Consider the following 18,388-nt stretch of genomic DNA (forward strand, 5'->3'; position numbering starts at 1 on the left):
ATGCTGCCCATTACAGAGTTGGTCAATTCAATCTTTCATATGATATTTTTTAGTAAGACAGGAGAAAGTATAATAGCCATAGCACTTAGACTTATATACCACTTTACAGTGCTTTACAGCCCTCTCTAAGCGGTTTACAGAGTCAGCAAATTGCCCCCGACAATCTGAGTCCTCATTTTACCTACCTCAGAAGGATGGAAGGCTGAGTCAATCTTGAGCCTGGTGAGATTTGAACTGCCAAATTGTAGGCAGGCAGCAGAAGTAGCCTGCAGTACTGCACTCTAACCACTGCACCACCTAATATCTCTTTGCTGCTGCTGAATTGTCAGGATTTGGAAAGCTTCAAATACCCACTTGTTATGTATGTCTTTGTTTAATGCTAAAAAGAAGGTACCTTCAAGTTGAGCTTCAATTGTAGTGACTTCATGGGCTCATCTGTGTTTTACAGCAATATGGAAGTGGTTTCCATTGTTCTATTCTGGATTTTATTTTAATTTGCCAGTCAACTTGCCTTGCGGTCCTGATATTCCCTGGAGGTCTGCTCTCAAAGTGCTAACTTGACCCAATTCTGCTTAGCTTCCCAGCACAGACATTAGCTAGATGCTCCTTCCTTTTGAGACTGAATGCTAAACAGGTGCAATTTCTGCAGACTTTTATCCAGCATTGCCTGGAGTTGGGGGGCATCTAAATTGAATAGATTACATTAGTATTAGCAACCATTATGATTATTGCTGCTGTTATTATTCTGATTTGTTATATATACTTCCTTGGTTAAGAATTGCATAGCATTGTATTCACTGGATTTTGTAAGCTGCTGTAAGCAAAAAGAACTGATGTTTTGAAATAGCTGAAGAACAAGGCCTTTAATTCATTGTTAATTGGATTTTCAGTACCCATGCGGAGAAAAGCATAGATTCAACTGAGAGTGATGTTAAAATGAACATCTTTTCCATACTTGATGACCTTCAGACGACTGGGTTTAACGTGTTCCTTGATCCCTTGTTTCCAGAGATACAGGTATTCTTACAGATATATACTACAAAGCTACTTTACCCAGCTCATTTGCTGCCTGAGGCAAAGCATAAGATGAAACTTAAACCTTCTCCATTCAGTGAAGGTGAATGGATAACTTTCTCTGGAGTTCAAAGGATGGAAAAGCACCTTCATCCTGCTATACTGCGAAAAGTGAACTAACTACGTTTTAGGATAGTTTTCTCTTCCACTGGAAGGCAACAGAAGGGGGGCTGGATGGGCATGGATTAAGAAGAATAACCACAGGTCTGTCAGCCTCCCAGAAAACTACTCATTCCCTGATGGAATAATTATCCTTGCTCTTTAATCTTCAGTGGAAAAATAGTGTCTCCCAGGAACACATTTTCAGAAAGTGAACAAAGTTAAACAAGTCCATAACTATCTTAATATCTGGGAAAAGTTGCATTAAAATGCTTATAATAAAATAAATTATAATGAACATTAAGGGAGCAATGGAACCCCCTGTGAGATAGCCTGAGCTATGAAAGAGAAAGGACAGTGAAAGTGCCTTCGTTTGTAATATTTTCTCCCAGTCACGTTTAGTTGCTGCTTGAAAAATATCTAATCAAGTTTTTCCTCAAAGAAAGGGGATTTATGGGAATTTCTTTTTAAAAAACTGAACAGTTTTTAAAATTTGTTCCTCAGACGCTTTTGAAAAAGTTTAATGAGAAGAAATGGGATTCCTGCAGTGGCCTTATGGATGAAATAATTACAGCCATGTATCCCTGTATCCGTGTGTTCAAGAGGCTTAAAAACCCTCATCGCCAGGTGAGCTGATGCAAGGAACTGCAAGGGCAAAGATTTTTATACTTTTCAATAGTTACATTTAATACATTTAAAATAGAATAGAATAGAATAGAATAGAATAGAATAGAATTTTATTGGCCAAGTGTGATTGGACACACAAGGAATTTGTCTTGGTGCATATGCTCTCAGTGTACATAAAAGAAAAGATACGTTCATCAAGGTACAACATTTACAACACAATTGATGGTCAATATATCAATATTTCAATTAGAGAGCATTTCACCGAGGCAGCCTTCGTCGGCGCCATCTTAGTTGGAAGACTAATGATTTATATTGATATATTGATCATCAATTGTGTTGTAAATGTTGTACCTTGATGAACGTATCTTTTCTTTTATGTACACTGAGAGCATATGCACCAAGACAAATTCCTTGTGTGTCCAATCACACTTGGCCAATAAAATTCTATTCTATTCTATTCTGTTCTATATCAATATAAATCATAAGGATTGCCAGCAACAAGTTATAGTCATATAGTCATAAGTGGAAAGAGATTGGCGATGGGAACTATGAAACGATTAATAGTAGTGCAGATTCAGTAAATAGTCTGACAGTGTTGAGGGAATTATTTGTTTAGCAGAGTGATGGCCTTTGGGAAAAAACTGTTCTTGTGTCTAGTTGTTCTGGTGTGCAGTGCTCTATAGCGTCGTTTTGAGGGTAGGAGTTGAAACAGTTTATGTCCAGGATGCGAGGGATCTGCAAATATTTTCACGGCCCTCTTCTTGATTCGTGCAGTATACAGGTCCTCAATGGAAGGCAGGTTGGTAGCAATTATTTTTTCTGCAGTTCTAATTATCCTCTGAAGTCTGTGTTTTTCTTGTTGGGTTGCAGAACCGAACCAGACAGTTATAGAGGTGCAAATGACAGACTCAATAATTCCTCTGTAGAATTGGATCAGCAGCTCCTTGGGCAGTTTGAGCTTACTGAGTTGGCGCAGAAAGAACATTCTTTGTTGTCCTTTTTTAATGATGTTTTTGATGTTAGCTGTCCATTTGAGATCTTGCGATATTAAGAATAAAGTGACCCAATACATGCAAGCTATACCTTGAGGTGGACAAATAAGAGTTAAATGTTTTGTTTTGTTTTTTAAAAAATCACTTTTCATGACATGCACATGTATCTCCATTATTACCTGTTTCCCTATTTAAACATGTTTTAAATGGTTTTGAACCATTACAAAAGCCTGTCCCAAAGGTGCTTTTTCAGGAGGCAACTGGATTTTCTTGTGTTTTTTTTTAAGACAGTTCACTTCTCATCCAAGAAGCTTCTTCAGCTCTGACAGGATAGTGGGGAATGGAATGATTTATATTCCTTGCAGACAGCTGGTTATTTGCATCCTTTTAGAGGGCCGTTGAAGCACTTGGAGGTTTATCTGTGTCCTCAGGGTCACCTGAGTGGTGCTCCTGGTTCCTGTAGTCTGCAATTTTTCCTCTGAAAATCCATTCCTACTCCCACACCATTCAAAGGGTGTTCATCCCAAATTGTATAGCTAAAAGTCTGTAGAGATTCTCAGTCATCCAGGTCATGGTTGTCCCAAAGGTGCTTTTTCAGCAGGCAACTGGACTTACTTGTTTTTTCTTTTGAAGACGTTTCACTTCTCATCCAAGAAGCTTCTTCAGCTTCTTACAAAAGCCTTCACAATCAATGTATCAAAAGGTGGAAATGGAATCAATGCACATGGTATACCAAGTGGTGGGTTGCTACTGGTTGGCGCCGGATTGGGCAAACCGGTAGCGGCCGTGGTGGTTGCGCGTGTGCCCACGAGCAAAGCAGCAGTGATCAAAATTGAAACCCACTACTGTGGTATACACATAGTTAATTACTTTCTGAAATAGCTGTTTTCTGCCTCTATTTGTTAGAACAGTGCAAATGTTATAAATTAAGATCAAAAGAAGCTGAGTCATTAAAACTCGTTTAAAAAAAGGTAACGGTTTCCCGTGTCCAGTCGCATCCAACCAGGGGTGAAATGCTCCCAGATCGGACGGGATCGCGCGATCCGGTAGCGATGGCAGCTGCTGGTTCGGAGGACCGGTAGCAAAAATCCCTGGCCCCGCCCCCTGCCTCTGCTGAGCCGCACCATCTGCAGAGGTTTTTTTTTTTCTTTTAAAAGCCGGTTTTGCTTCAGCCGAAACAGGCCTTTAAAAGTAAAAAACAGCAGAACCTTACTTGTACTCTTACTTGTAGAAAACATGTTTTCTACAAGTAAGAGTAGAGATTCTAAGGCACTTACCTGATTACTGAGGAACGCATGGCCACAGCCTGAAAGCAGTTTCAGTTTCAGCCCAGACAGAATCAGTCTGTTCTGCTAATCTATTTCCTCGGTGATGGACTGGCTGGCTTTGCTAGCTGAGGAACTCTGGGATTTGAAGTCCACAATAAAATAAAATAAAATAAAATAAAATAAAATAAAATAAAATAAAATAAAATAAAATAAAATAAAATATTTGTGCAGCTTTCTGAGATTTGGTGTGTTTCTGTAATGTTTCACTCTAACTACACAAACACACAAAATCTCAGAAAGCTGTATTTTGTGTGTGTGTGTGTTAGTTGTGTGTGTGTAAAGTGTGAAAGTTGATTTTTGAGCTTTTTGTGGCTGTGTGAAGTGTGAAGTGCAGCTGCTTTTACATTGTGTGTGAGTTGTGTTGTGTGTGTGTAAAGTGTGAAAGTTGGTTTTTGGTACCTCTTATTGTTTTTTTATACTTTGTTTATTATTTTTATTATTTATTGTTATTGGCCACGCCCACCAAGCCATCTGACCACCAAGCCATGCCCACCAATTAAGCCACGCCCACAGAACCGGTAGGGAAAATTTTGGATTTCATCCCTGCATCCAACTCTAGGAGGGGTGGTGCTCCTCTCTGAGAGAGCCAGCATTGCCCAAAGATGCTTTCGTGGTCATGTGCCTGGCATGACTATATGCCGAGGTGCACAGCAATCTATTAAACTAGATTGACAGGAGCTGGGTCAAGAACGGAAGCTCAACCTGGCACATGGTGCTGGGGTCTCAAACTGAGAACCTTATGGTTGACAAGCCTTGCTTCTTATCAACTAGGCCATCGTGCCCCCTTGAGAACTATTTACAGGAGGGGAAAAACTTAAAGGCTTTTTATCACATCTTACAAGTTAAGGCTGAGAGCCACCATTTTCCTTTCATTATCACCAAGGTGACTTCAACTCAAAGAGGTAAACTCATCTTAAAAATATCTCTTTTCTGGTCTGGATTTCAATATATTATCTCTGATGGAATCAGATGAAGACAGCAGGAAAAGAACTCTCCATTTTCTGAACACTATTTCCTAGATCAGTCCGGTGTGCATTTTTGCTGAAATCCTAATTTGAGGACATGAGAGAAGAGTTGCTACTTGGAGGGGAGAAGTAGAGAAACATCCAGAATTTTTCAGGCATCAAAAATCTCCCTTCCCCCTCTCCATTTCACAATTATAGTTAGTGCATCTTTGGAATCCCTAGGAGTGACGAAATGGTAGAACAATTATTCTTTTTCCTTTTTTAAAATTTTATTCCATCTATTTTTTAAAAGAACATGGCAGCATTCCAGTTTTCCCTGGTCGAGCTGTTTTGGAATGGCTCAAGATTGCTGATGGCACTTGGGGTCCCATTTTATAACTCCAAAATAGGAGCCTCTTTTTTGTCTTCTAGAAGATTTTGGCTTGCTTTTGTTAGGATTGACAAAAACCATGCTCAATTCTAAATCTTGTCTTTCCTTTCATTTAATACAGGGGTCTCCAAACTTGGCAACTTTAAGACTGGAGGACTTCAGCTCCCAGAATTCCTCAGTCACCTGGCTGAGGAACTCTGGGAGTTGAAGTCCTCAAGTCTTAAAGTTGCCAAGTTTGGACCCCTGATTTAATCCCTCATTTACTTCCGCTGAGTAAGGCTCATGAAAATGACAAGATTCATGTCTTTATTGCGGTGAAAATGATGCCATGCACTAAAGAAAAATTTCTCTGCTTTAATTCACAACAGTCAAGGGCTCTATATAGAATCTGTGCTTGAGGTTTAAGTACCTCAAGAATTTATGGCCTTGAAAGGCTCCTAACGAGGCAGTGGCTGATGAGAAGATTTAGGTTCTACCGTTTTGTTTCCAAAATCCAATACAAATTCCGAAGCAAAGACCTTTCGTTTCACCTCCTAATTCTAGACAGTAAATATGCAGTATAGTGTTCTGCAGTGGTCAGAATATCTGTATACATAAATCCTGCCTATAATTTTATGCATTTGTAAAGTAAAATTTCATTTCTATTTTATGCATGCATAAAATATGTAAAATAGCCATGAATAAATGACATACAAAATACATGATTAAATCCCAATCAGATTTAGTAGACATTCCGGTTTAACAGACATCCCTTTCCTTTATTAGCTCATCAAATTGATGGTTAATGGGATTTTGATCTGTTTGGTGAGTAGCAGTTTTTCTGTTTATTTCTCATCATTCACAATCATAATTATAGTCATTTCAATACTTTCAAATCAAATTATCAAAAAATAACAGATATAAATCCAATTACATGAGATTTTCATTATAATATGAGATAACTGCAGTTATATACCAAGTAAGAGACTACAAACAGGAGATTTGAAACTTTGTATGAACTATTAATAATCTACAGTGATTGTAACTTGGTGGCGAACTTCATATTATGCATTCCAAAGTTTCCAGTCCTCACCCTCTCCAGGTAATGCTAGAAAACCATCTGAAACTGTATAGCTCTTGCTAGGTAGTGTAGGACCTTCCAGATATTACTGAATTATGACTCCCTGGACCACGCACAATTAGTCTCTCTGGATGGAATTGCTGGGAATTGTTTACTGAAGAATAGCTCACCTATGGCTCCTTGCTAAAGTATCCAACATTGAATTTGATTTATTCCTCCATTGACTTTGCTTGTTGGAAGCCAGTTGGGAAGATCGCAAATGGAGATAACATGACCCCAAATTCTGCAATCGTCGTAAATTGTAAATTCATGCTGGTAGCCAAGTGGCCAAATTTTGATCACGTGACTCTGGGGATGTTGCAACAGTCATATTGTGAGAGTATCAATTGTTAACTCAATTTTTTTCAGTGCCATTGTAACTTTGAATGGTCAACAAATAAATGGTTGTAAGTTGAGGATTTCCTGTAGTGTAGCCCCAAGATATATTTTTTTAAAGGAAATACATTAAAAATGTTTTCTTAGCATTAATCTAGAGCAGGGGTCTCCAACCTTGGTCCCTTTAAGACTTGTGGACTTCAACTCCCAGAGTTCCTCAGCCAGCTTTGTCCACAAGTCTTAAAGGGACCAAGGTTGGAGACCCCTGATCTAGAGCACCTCTCCTCAGGCCATAGAAACTATTTTGGTCTTAAGAGAAACCAATTATGTACATGTTGGTGGCATTTTTATAACTCTGGCAGAAGAATTTGCTTTCTCCCCTGTAACTGATCTAAGAAATTTAACCTCTGCTTCTTCTGTTATAGGTTATCATGGAAACAATTCACCTCCGTCTAGTCCAAAAATACATTCAAAAGCTTATGTGGAGAAACACCACACTCAAATCTCCTGAGAAGCAAAATCAATTGTCTGAACTTATCCGAAGTCATGCCTCTATTTTGTACACATTTTGTATAGAGAATGTAAGTCTGCATCCAGTCCTGTAATACGAGTCTGAACACCTTGTTGACCTTGGGGTATCCAGTAATGTTCACTTTAGAGTGAAAAGGCTTTGTTGTTTAACAAATAGATGATTTGGAGAAACAGATAACAGGCTTAAACTCAGGTAGCCAACAAGCACCTACGCTGTGAAGTCGTATTTTGGCAGTAAAGGGGGATAGGCAGACTTGAATCTTTGTTAAGCCTACTCTCATCTCTTTCCAACCTAAATCCAGCGGTGAAATCCAGCAGGTTCTGGAGGACCAGTTGCAGAAATTTTGAGCAGTTCGGAGAACCAGCAAATACCACCACTGGCTAGTCCCAGAGTGGGGTGGGAATGGAGATTTTGCAATATCCTTCCCCCAAGAGTGGGGAGGGAATGGGGATTTTGCAGTATCCTTTCCCTGGAGTGGGGTGGGAATGGAAATTTTGCAATATCCTTCCCCTGCCACACCCGCCAAGCCACGCCAATCAAGCCACGCCCACAGAACCAGTAGTAAAAAAATTTGGATTTCACCACTTCCTAAATCCCATGATCTTCTTTTTTTTTTTTTTATAAAAAAGTTTTATTTTTACAATCATATCAAGTAATTCATCCAATGTACAGTTATATACAATTAGTCGGGCTTGCCCCGTCACCACCACCCTTTTTAACACTCTTCCCTCTTCTACCTTCTTTTACTTTCCAAACCTTCCTCTCCTTCTCTTATCTACATCCACTCCTCCCTCCACCCTACACCTTCCTTTTCCCTCTACTATCCCTCTTCCTTCCTCTTCTCCTCTTTCCTACCTCCTACTCTCTCTTTTCTCCCTCCCCACCGTTCTAAAATGGTAACTATGCAGACCCGACCCTACATTAATTATATTTCTTCAATAATCCCTGTACATTAACCATCACTCCATCTCTACCAAACCCCCAATTCCTCCCCTTACCCCCACCCCCACCCCGACTTCCCAGAACAAAATGCAGGGTATCAAAACTAACAATCATAATCCAAAATAATTCCTAAATTATAATCTTTAGTCACATCACACTTAGTCACACTCTCAATTCCCCTCTCCTTCAAAAATATATCTAATACAAAATATTTCCTAAATTTACTCATATGCTATTCGATATTTTTTTTTTTATCTGATACTTATTTTAAATATAATCAATCCACATTTTCCATTCTAAAATATATTTTTCTAGTATATAGTCTTTCAAGTAAGCGGAGATTTTTGTCATCTCTGCCAGATTTGATACTTTGAGTGTCCATTTGTTGTTTTGTTTTGTCCATTCTTGATTGTAGGTCATTCTTCTTTCTTCCAATACTGAGCAATCAAAAGTCTTGCGACTGTTATTAAGTTCAAAATCAATTTAGTCTCTATAGCTGTATAGTCCATAATTATTCCTAGTAGAAAGAACTGCGGAGTAAACTTAATCTTCTTTTTCAAAATATTCTGCATGATCCACCAGCCTTTAATCCAAAATACTTTAACTTTTTTACAAGTCCACCATATATGGTAATAAGTAGCATCTTCACAATCGCATCTCCAACATTTAGCAAGATCTAATATGTGTTTCTTGTAAACAGGTAATGTCATTTTAAATTATTTCAAATAATGAAATACTTTCCTTCTCTTCATGTGAATTCAGGCCATTAACATTCCAAGATAATAGTTTAATTGCCATTATCGGCCAAAGGAAACTTTTGGAACACCAGCCGCAGATCACATTTTACTTTAGGCCTTGCTCCTCCACTGTTTCCATTGTAGTAGTTGCCAGTTGTTGTTGTGCCTTCATCTCTTGTTCCTTGCGTTTAGCAACAGCTCTAGTCAGCCTTTGTTCTTTTGAATCTAAACCCGTCGTAGGTATTTCCAACACTTGTAATAAATCTTCTTCCATCACAATCTGTTCTTGTACCTGCTTCACTTCTCTTCCTTCACTTCAGCCTCCTTCTTCTAGCTTCCAATGGGGAAGACTTCCAACTTTAATACCTCAACATAAAATTCTCTTGCTTTTCCAACCGTATTGAAACGATGTACTTTCCCTGCATAATATACTATTATACCAGTTGGAATATCCCATCTATATTCAATCTGATGTTTTTTAAGTTCATTCACCAGGAAGGCAAATTCCTTCCTAGCCCTTAACATTTTGGTGGAATTTCCTTTAATATCAAGATATCTTGACCAGCAATCTGAATCTTCTCCCCCTTATATGAAGCTTGCAAAATCTGATTTCTCACTATTCTGTTTGTAAAATAAATAACAACATCCCTTGGCAACTTTTTTTGCCTTGCTATCCAAGAATTCACACGATATATTTTTTCAATTTGATAAGCCACATCTGCTGGACGAGCTGCTAATATCTCAGCAAATACTTCAGAAAAAATTTCCCTTAAATTCTCTTCCTTATTTTCTTTCAAACCTCGGATTCTAAGAGCAAATTCCATATTTCTGTATTGTATCAAAACTATTTCATCCTCTGTCTTTTCCATTTTACTTTGAAATTCATCCATTTTATTTTCTAATTTTGAATTATGTTGCTTAATTACTTCAACCTCCTCTTCCAATAAAATCACATTCGTTGCCAAACTTTGTACTGCCATTACAAATCCTTCTTTAACTTCTTTATTTCCCACTTGAATTTCTGATATCTGCTCTTTCATTTCAGACATCTCATCAGTTATAACTTTAAATTTTTCTTCTATAAAGCCTTTTAAGTTCTCTTGTAACGCCTCTAAATTCAATGTTCTAGTCTCTGCTGTATGAGCTGGAGAGGCACCAGCTGATAAAGTTCCAGAGCTCTTTGTTACAGTAGACTTTAATTGTTTGGCTGCCATCTTCTATAAAATTATTTATTTATTTATTTCCAACTTAATATTCACTTTAAATCTTCTTAACTTCTGAGAAACACAGTCTTTTAAAGCAGTATTTAAAAAATCTCCTAGATTCTATCAGCAGGCAGCAAAGAGTTAAAGCAGCAAGTAACATGCAAATTACCAACTGCAGAGGCACACGCTGAAAGTATCACTTTCGCTTTCCACTCGTTAACTTGTTAACAATTCGCCTCCATTTTCTTGCTGTTTTCAAGCTTGTTACAAAGTATCGGGGAATCGGCTTGGCTACTTGCTTAAAGTTCTCCCACTTTCGTTCTGTCCGGTATAATCCTTTATTGTCCAAAATAAATCTCGGCGTTTGGTCGTGGTGATTGGTTCCGCCAAAGCAGAAGAATCCTCGGATCTGGAGCTCTTCGGGTTACTGGAGGGAACTTAACCCTTCAAACCCCTTTTTTCTCAGGGGCTTTAGGGAAATTCAACCTCTGCCCTCAGCTCACCCCTTCTCCTTCTCCCGAAGAGGGGGTTTTCCGAACCGCTGGGCAGCAGATTTAAGCTGTCCTAGCGATTCCACATAATCCAGAGGTTGGTGATCGTAAAGATCACCGCCATCACCTACGGTACCAAACCGGAAGTCAATCCCATGATCTTCTGAAAAGTTCCTGCTACATTAAGAAGTGTATACTAGTTTAGTTCAGAGTACATGCTTTGCATACAGACATTCTCTGCTCCTGAGCAGGACATGAAATGCTACCAGTCAGTGTAGATCAATGTTTTAGATAGTTTTAATTGCATGTTTCAAGTCCAATACTCTTGACTGTTCTAGAGGCTGTTCTAAAGAGTAATAAAGAAATACATAGAAGCATCAGGGAGACTATGTACAAAGTACTGCTGTGCACCCCTCTAGTTTAGAGGAGATTTTACCATTTTGTATCCAATGGTTATTTTTGGAACAGGAGCAAGAAATTAGGGAAATACACCTTTTGTTCTTGTTGCTGCTGCGTTACATGTGTTACATGTTTCATCCATAATCGCATAGTTTCAATGGCCAGGTCGTGATATTTATTCTTCATCATCATCATTATTATTATTATAATCTCTTTTATTATTATATCTTATTATAATCTCTTTTATTATTATCTCTGTTATTATTATCAATACTATCATAGTCAAGTTACATCACTGGAGAGGGTGCTGCTGAAATTTTCAGTACCACCTACTCCAATTTCAGCTATTTGGTGGTTTATTGAAGCAAACTGAATGTGCTTCACCTATTCAATGTTCGATATATATGTCCTTGCTTTACAGATAATCCTTGACTTGCCACCATTCATTTAGTGACTTTTAAAGATACAGCACCATTGAAAAAAGTGACTTATGACTGATTGTCACACTTATGACCATTGTAGCACCACCCCCATGGTCACATGATCAACGTTTAGGCGCTTGGCAACTGGCATGTACTTATGACAGATGCAGTGTCGCAGGATCATGTGATCATCATTTGTAACCTCCCCAACTGGCTTCTGACAAGCAAAGTCAATCAGGCAAGTAGATTCACTTAGCAACTATATGATTCACAACAACTGCAATGATTTGCTTAATAACCATGGGAAAATGTCATAAAATTGGATGTGACTCATTTAACAACTGTCTTGCTTAGCAATGGAATTTGGGGACTCAATTGTGATAGTAAGTCGAGGATTACCTGTACTTCTAGAAGAAAAAGTGTACTTCTATTTTTTTTAATATAAACTTTATTGAAAGTTTTCAAAAGAATATAACAACACAAACTAATAAAGAATTAAAAAAACAAAAACAGACAGAAAAGAACAAAGACAAAGGCACAGAAAGAAAAGATAAAAAGAAATAGAAAGAAGAAGCTTCCAACTTTCTTTTCGGCAAATAAAAGAAGTATGATTGCAAAATTATCTCTTATTATATAAAAAGTGTATTTTATTTTTCAGTGAGGGTGTAAAAAAAAAAGTTGGTGGCATGCAGGCTTTAGGCCGCCCATCTCCTATTTTGAGCATTATTTCAAAGTATATGAGTGAGAGAATTTATAATTGGTAGGAATCTGTCGAGTGAAATATTTAAACAGTCTTATTTTATTTTGTTAGGGGTCTAATGCCACATGGCTGGAGTCTGCTATCCCAAGCTTGGCTGAAATCATTAGACTCCAAGATCCAGATGCTATTAAGATTGAAGTCGGTGCACTTGTCAGTAGATATCCTGATATCAGGTAAGGGGAAAAAGTCTTATGAATTTGCTTTTAAGGACTAACCCAATAACAATTGATTCGTCTGATTTTGTGCCACTAACACCACCATCTACACTAGAATGGGCAATGTGTACATTTCCCACCATCCCATTTGAAACCATAGGATCCCAATTTTGCATCACTCAGAGTTGTCTATGGAGATTCTCAACCACCCAGGTCATGGTTGTCCCAAAGGTGCTTTTTTCCCCAAAAGGCAACTGGACTTTCTTCATCCTGAAGAAGCTTCTTGGATGAAAAGCGAAATATTTTCAAAGGAAAAAAAAAACACCAAAGTCCAGTTGCCTTTGGGGGTGGGGGAGTCCCTTTGGGATCCCTCAGAATTCCCTCTAAATGCATTTTCCAAAAGCCAGGCAGCGTAGTTTCTTGAAATCTCAAAAGGTTTTGAGAACTATGCACTAGTTACATACTGCATCTAAATCTCTTCAAATTTAAATGAAAAATGAACATTTTCACTCCACTGATTTGAGCCATGCTTTTTGTATCTTTGGTGGCTCCTAGGCAGGACAGAAGCAGAAAGAAAAGGCTAGATTCTCCTTCAGTTATCCTATGAAATATACATCAAAATTTGCTGCAGTTGAAGAGGTAGCTCTTCACTTACGATCAGTTGCTTAGCAACAGTTCGAAGTTACAACCTACTTAAAAAACAGGACTTACAATCCAGATTTGAAGTTCCAATTGTCATCCCCCCACCCGCCCACAGTCATGTTCATATTTATGGCCATTTGTAGCCTCTAACAATCAGATGGCCATATTTTACAGCGGTTTTGCTGAAAACCAGAACTTCTGGCTTTTGACTAAACTTTACCACAGCAAAACAGTGCTTAAGCTTCTTAAGAACCGCAGCTTTCACCCTTATGATTGTCACATTCAATTAACCACCACCACAAATGACAATGTAAAATCAGATCTGTCACTGACCTGTTTTACAACTGTTAGGATTTACAACAACCATAATGGTGAATCCTACTCTCGAATGAAGCCATCAGTACTTCTCAGTTAAGAAACTAATTTCTATTAGTTCCCATGTATAATGAATAACAATAGAATGAGGAATGCAGCTTCTATCCTGAAAAAAACAAGCAGCACTCCAAGGGAAATATGTGTTGCTGAGCTTCTTCCTTTGTCATTTTTTCCTGTGCTATTTTTGTGGCTGAAAGGGGCATGTTGAAGCGTGTTTCCATTTGCTTTGAATATCTGTTGTTGTCCTTTATAAATGGGGCTTTTTTATTCCATTCAGTTATATCTACTTCTCAGAGTTTTCTTGGCAAGGTTTTTCAGAAGTAGTTTGCCTCCTTCCTAAAGCTGACAGAAAAAAAACAGACCCAGCCTAGATAGTTTTGTGCCTAAGGTGGGACTAGAACTCAGTCTCTCGGTTTCTAACCTGCTGCCTTAACCACTAACCATACCAGTCTGGCTCCTTATAACTGTACACGAAGCTGAAATGACTGCTTCTCATCTCATCTCATCATTTTTCTTGCCATGTTGCTCTGTCATTCCTCATGCTTTGTTTTTTTTTTTTTCCTCTCTCTTTCCAATACAGACGGAGACATCTCTATGCCATCTTGCACATTAAGCCCTTATCCAGTAGCAACCTTAACAGCATTTTGACTGTGCTAAACATTCATGGAGATGCCACATTGCCATCATCATTGCTGTTTTCAGGCATTAGGCTGCCATTTCCACTGCATTGATTTGAACTACGCATACTGTAACTTCTGGCAGGATCGAAGTGGAAAGAAAAGCTGGATTCTTCTTGAACTATCCTATGCAATATATATAAAAATTTGCTGCCATATGTAGCCCTTGACTTATGACCGGTTTTTCAGAAGTAATTTTCATTGCCTCCTTCCTACAGCTGACAGAAAAAAACTGACCCAAGATCATCTAGATAGCTTTGTGTCCTATGTTGGGACTAGAACTCACTGTCTCCCGGTTTCTAACCTGATGACCTTAACCGCTACACCAGTCTGGCTCCTTATAACTGCATGCAAGGCTAAAAATCCCTGTTTCTCATCTCATCTCACCATTTTTCTTTACTTTCTTTACTCGGTCATTTCTCATCCTGTTTTTTCTCTTTCCGATACAGAAAGAAACATCTCTGTGCCATCTTGAACATTAAGCCCTTATCCAATGCCAAGGTTAAAAGCATTATGAGTGTGCTAAAGATTCATGGAGATGCCGCACTGCCATAATTATCACTGTTTTCAGGGGCCAGGGTACCATTTAAAACTGGGATAGTTTCCATTTATGGGGAAAAAATTATATTGTATTTAATAAAGTCCTACTGCTGGCAGGGCCGGTTTAGCTCACGCTGGTAAAAGCCTGTTATTAAGGCTTATTAAGAACACAGTAGCCTGCAATTACTGCAGGTTCGAGCCCGGCCCAAGGTTGACTCAGCCTTCCATCCTTTATAAGGTAGGTAAAATGAGGACCCAGATTGTTGGGGGGGCAATAAGTTGACTTTGTAAAAATATACAAATAGAATGAGACTATTGCCTTATACACTGTAAGCCGCCCTGAGTCTTCGGAGAAGGGCGGGGTATAAATGTAAACAAAAAAAAAATAATAATAATTGTATAACTTAATACTCAACACTGGAAGTTTAGATGGAATGTAACACCAGTAACAGTTAGTCCTCATTTTTTGACCATAATTGGGACCAGACTTTCTGTTGCTAAACAAGGCAGTTGTTAAGTAAGTTACAAAGGAGTTTATGACTTTTTTGCTACGATTATCAAGTAAATCACTCCAGCTGTTAATTTGGCTTCCCCCATTGACTTTGCTTTTGGGAAATTGTCTTGAAAGGTTGAAACTGACGATTCAGGTGACCACGGGATGCTGCAACCATTATAAATACATGCTGGTTGCCAAGTGCCTGAATTTTGATCATGTGACCATGGGGATGCAGCGACAGTCATTTTCAGTGCCATTGTCGCTTCAAAAAGTCACTAAACGAATGGTTGTAAGTTGAGGACTACCTGTATATAAATCATCTTGCAGGAAGCACCAATACCTTCATGCTGGCTCATTTTCCCCTATAAAAATGAGGGGCTATATCTCCTGCAAGCTACTTCATACAGGTGGTACAGATAGGACGTTCAGAGGTTGGTTCATTTTTCTGCTATTTGTTAAAGCATTTGCCTGGAAGAACACATGTTTTGCATGTGATTTCTCTGAGACAGATGGAGTTAAGAGAACCTTTGTGAAATTACAGAGGATACCGAATGAGAAGAGCACTTTAGACACAGCCTTAGTTAAGAAACAAAAGTCAGCTAAAGCGCTCTCACATTAAACAAATGACCGTATGAAAATCAAATGTAAATCAAGCTTTGCCTATTAGCCTATCTGTCGTGTCCCCCTCCCCCTCCGATGACTGGGTCTAGGAAGTCCGTGTCAAGCGTGGCCATGAAGCCTCTGCAGCTTTGCCAAATTCCTTTCAATTTCTCAAGGCAGGCAGGAATCCAAGTTGTGACTTCAGCAAACTAGATGAGACTTTGCTTGACTCAAGGAATACCAAAAGGTCCTTTATATAGGCTGTGGGGTGCGGCTCCATGACTCAGCATTTATCCAGGCCTGCCCCTCCCTCCCTTCTGCTGGCGTCACCTCTCGGATCTCCGGAAGTGAGGATCCTCCCACTTTGAATTGTTTTCTGCTGTTTGAGAAAGGGAGGGGTCAGAAGGAGTAGGCCCAAGTAATTCCAATCCGTGGCTGACTTCCTCTGATGGCTGAGCCACAGGAACACACGCCATATGAGTGAGGTTTGTTTGTTCATTCCTGACATCCTGTCCGGGCATGGGGCCAGGGCCGGGGGCTGGAGGCATGACAGGCCATTCATCTTCATTATCAGACTCAGAGTCCGATAGCAGACCCGGGACAAGATGGGAGGAGCCCGGCTGAGGAGAGGAGGGAGGACGAGGCACAACACTATCATTATAAAAAGCCAGGGTTAACTCAGCATTTTGTTTACTGCTCCTGAGATAAGAGCTAGTGTGGTGCAGCATCACAGAACTGACTAGAGCAGGGTTGTCAAACTTAAGGCCTGAGGGCTGGATTCTGTGTTTAGATCTGGCCTGCAGGCCAGCCCGTGGTGCCTCTGCAGTGAAAACAGGCTCCCAATCTCTGTTTTCATCTGAAATGGCCTCTTGCAACCCTCTGCCAGCGAAAATAGAGCTTGGGAGGGCCGCATGCGGAGATTGGGAGCCGTTTTTGCTAGCAGGGCACTTGAGCCACCATGGGCACCCCCGACATGAATAACGTCAAGTTGGCCCTGCCCACCCTGGCCATATCCAGAAAGGCAGACACAACCCTGATGCGGCCCTCAGTGAAATTGAGTTTGAGACCTCTGGACTAGAGGCTGCATTCAGATTCTTATTCGGCTATATAAAACTCGGTAGATGATTTGGAACTACTCATTCTCTTCCTACTTCCCTTAACCTGTCAAGGTTGTTGTGATGAAATAAATGAATGAATACTGTGCCTCAAACGGCAGAAAGACATTACTAATAGTCCTCAACCTATGACCACAATTGAGTCCAAAGTCTATGTTGCTAAATAAGAAATTTGCTAAAGTGCGTTTTGTTCCATTTTACAACTTTTCTTGCCACATTTGTTAAGTGAATCACTGCAGTTGTTAAATTAATGACGGTTATTATGTGAATCTGGTTTCCCCATTGACTTTGTTTGTCAGAATGTTGCAAAAGGTGTTCACATGACCCTGGGACATGGCAACCGTCATAAATGTGAGTCAGTTGTCAAGCATCCAAATGTAAATCGTGAGCATGCTGCAATGATCATAAGTGTGAAAAATGGTCATAAGTCACTTTTTTCAGTGCTGTTGTAACTTCAGTTACTAAGCAAACTGTTGTAAGTCAAGGACTACCTATATATACATATTAATAATATCTGTACATAATTGTTGTGAATACAAACATGTTGCTGTTTATAGTCTGCTTTATTTTTAACTATGACATTGTTTTTTCTAATTAAGATATATTTCTATTAATGTATTTCTTCAAATATGCAATAAAATGTCATTATTATCAGATAGCTTGTGTTCATCCCATCTCCAGGACATAAGCACATACAACTGTAGTCAAAAGAGGAGGTTTAAAAGAAAGGGGATAGATGCTGGTGCTCCGTAAGAAAGAACATCCATGGGAATACATTTTTATAAAATACAAAATACAAAACCAAATAAGAGGACAGTGAGGGGGTAGGGAAAAGGGGAAAGAAAAGTGAGGAAGGATAGGGAAAGAAAAAGAAACATTGACTTCCGACTCTCTCTGTTACAGCATACAGCATACTATTATTTTACCATAGTAGTATGAACATTTCTATAAAGATCTATCAATCTAATTTGTAAAACCCAAAATCAAAGTTTCATTCTAAGTACATCCATGTAGCTATAGTAGATTCTATGAGTGGTCTCATCATGGATACTTCATATTCTGGAATCAGAATGGTAGGAAAACTGAAACCGATAGAGTGAGAATAGAAGTAGGGTCTCACAAAAAGAACAGGGCTTAGATTTCCCAAACAATTTTTATATTTTATATTATATCCCTCACATCTGGACATAAACTGTTTCAACTCCTACCCTCAAAACGACGCTATAGAGCATTGCACACCAGAACAACTAGACACAAGAACAGTTTTTTCCCGAAGGCCATCACTCTGCTAAACAAATAATTCCCTCAACACTGTCAAACTATTTACTAAATCTACACTACTATTAATCTTCTCATCGTTTTCATCACCAATCTCTTTCCACTTATGACTGTATGACTGTAACTTTTTGT

General features: G+C 39.0%; 1 protein-coding gene across 2 annotated transcripts in view; it reads left to right on the forward strand.

Annotated features, from left to right (window-relative positions):
- Nucleotides 1-18,060, forward strand: part of LOC131187942 (tumor necrosis factor alpha-induced protein 2-like) — a 32,829-nt gene extending 14,769 nt beyond the window's left edge. The window contains exons 8-12 of one of the 2 annotated variants that reach the window (XM_058162771.1): nt 891-1,017; nt 1,678-1,800; nt 7,316-7,471; nt 12,430-12,551; nt 14,677-18,060. In XM_058162771.1, the coding sequence (XP_058018754.1) occupies nt 891-1,017; nt 1,678-1,800; nt 7,316-7,471; nt 12,430-12,551; nt 14,677-14,782 (634 nt within the window). In that variant the 3' untranslated portion in view covers nt 14,783-18,060. Of the gene's footprint in view, nt 1-890; nt 1,018-1,677; nt 1,801-7,315; nt 7,472-12,429; nt 12,552-14,130 lie in introns of both variants that reach the window. The other variant, XM_058162770.1, reaches the window with a different exon arrangement.
- The last annotated feature ends 328 nt before the right edge of the window (nt 18,061-18,388 follow it).

Source organism: Ahaetulla prasina, chromosome 1, assembly GCF_028640845.1.
Source record: "Ahaetulla prasina isolate Xishuangbanna chromosome 1, ASM2864084v1, whole genome shotgun sequence".
NCBI classification, from domain to species: domain Eukaryota; kingdom Metazoa; phylum Chordata; class Lepidosauria; order Squamata; family Colubridae; genus Ahaetulla; species Ahaetulla prasina.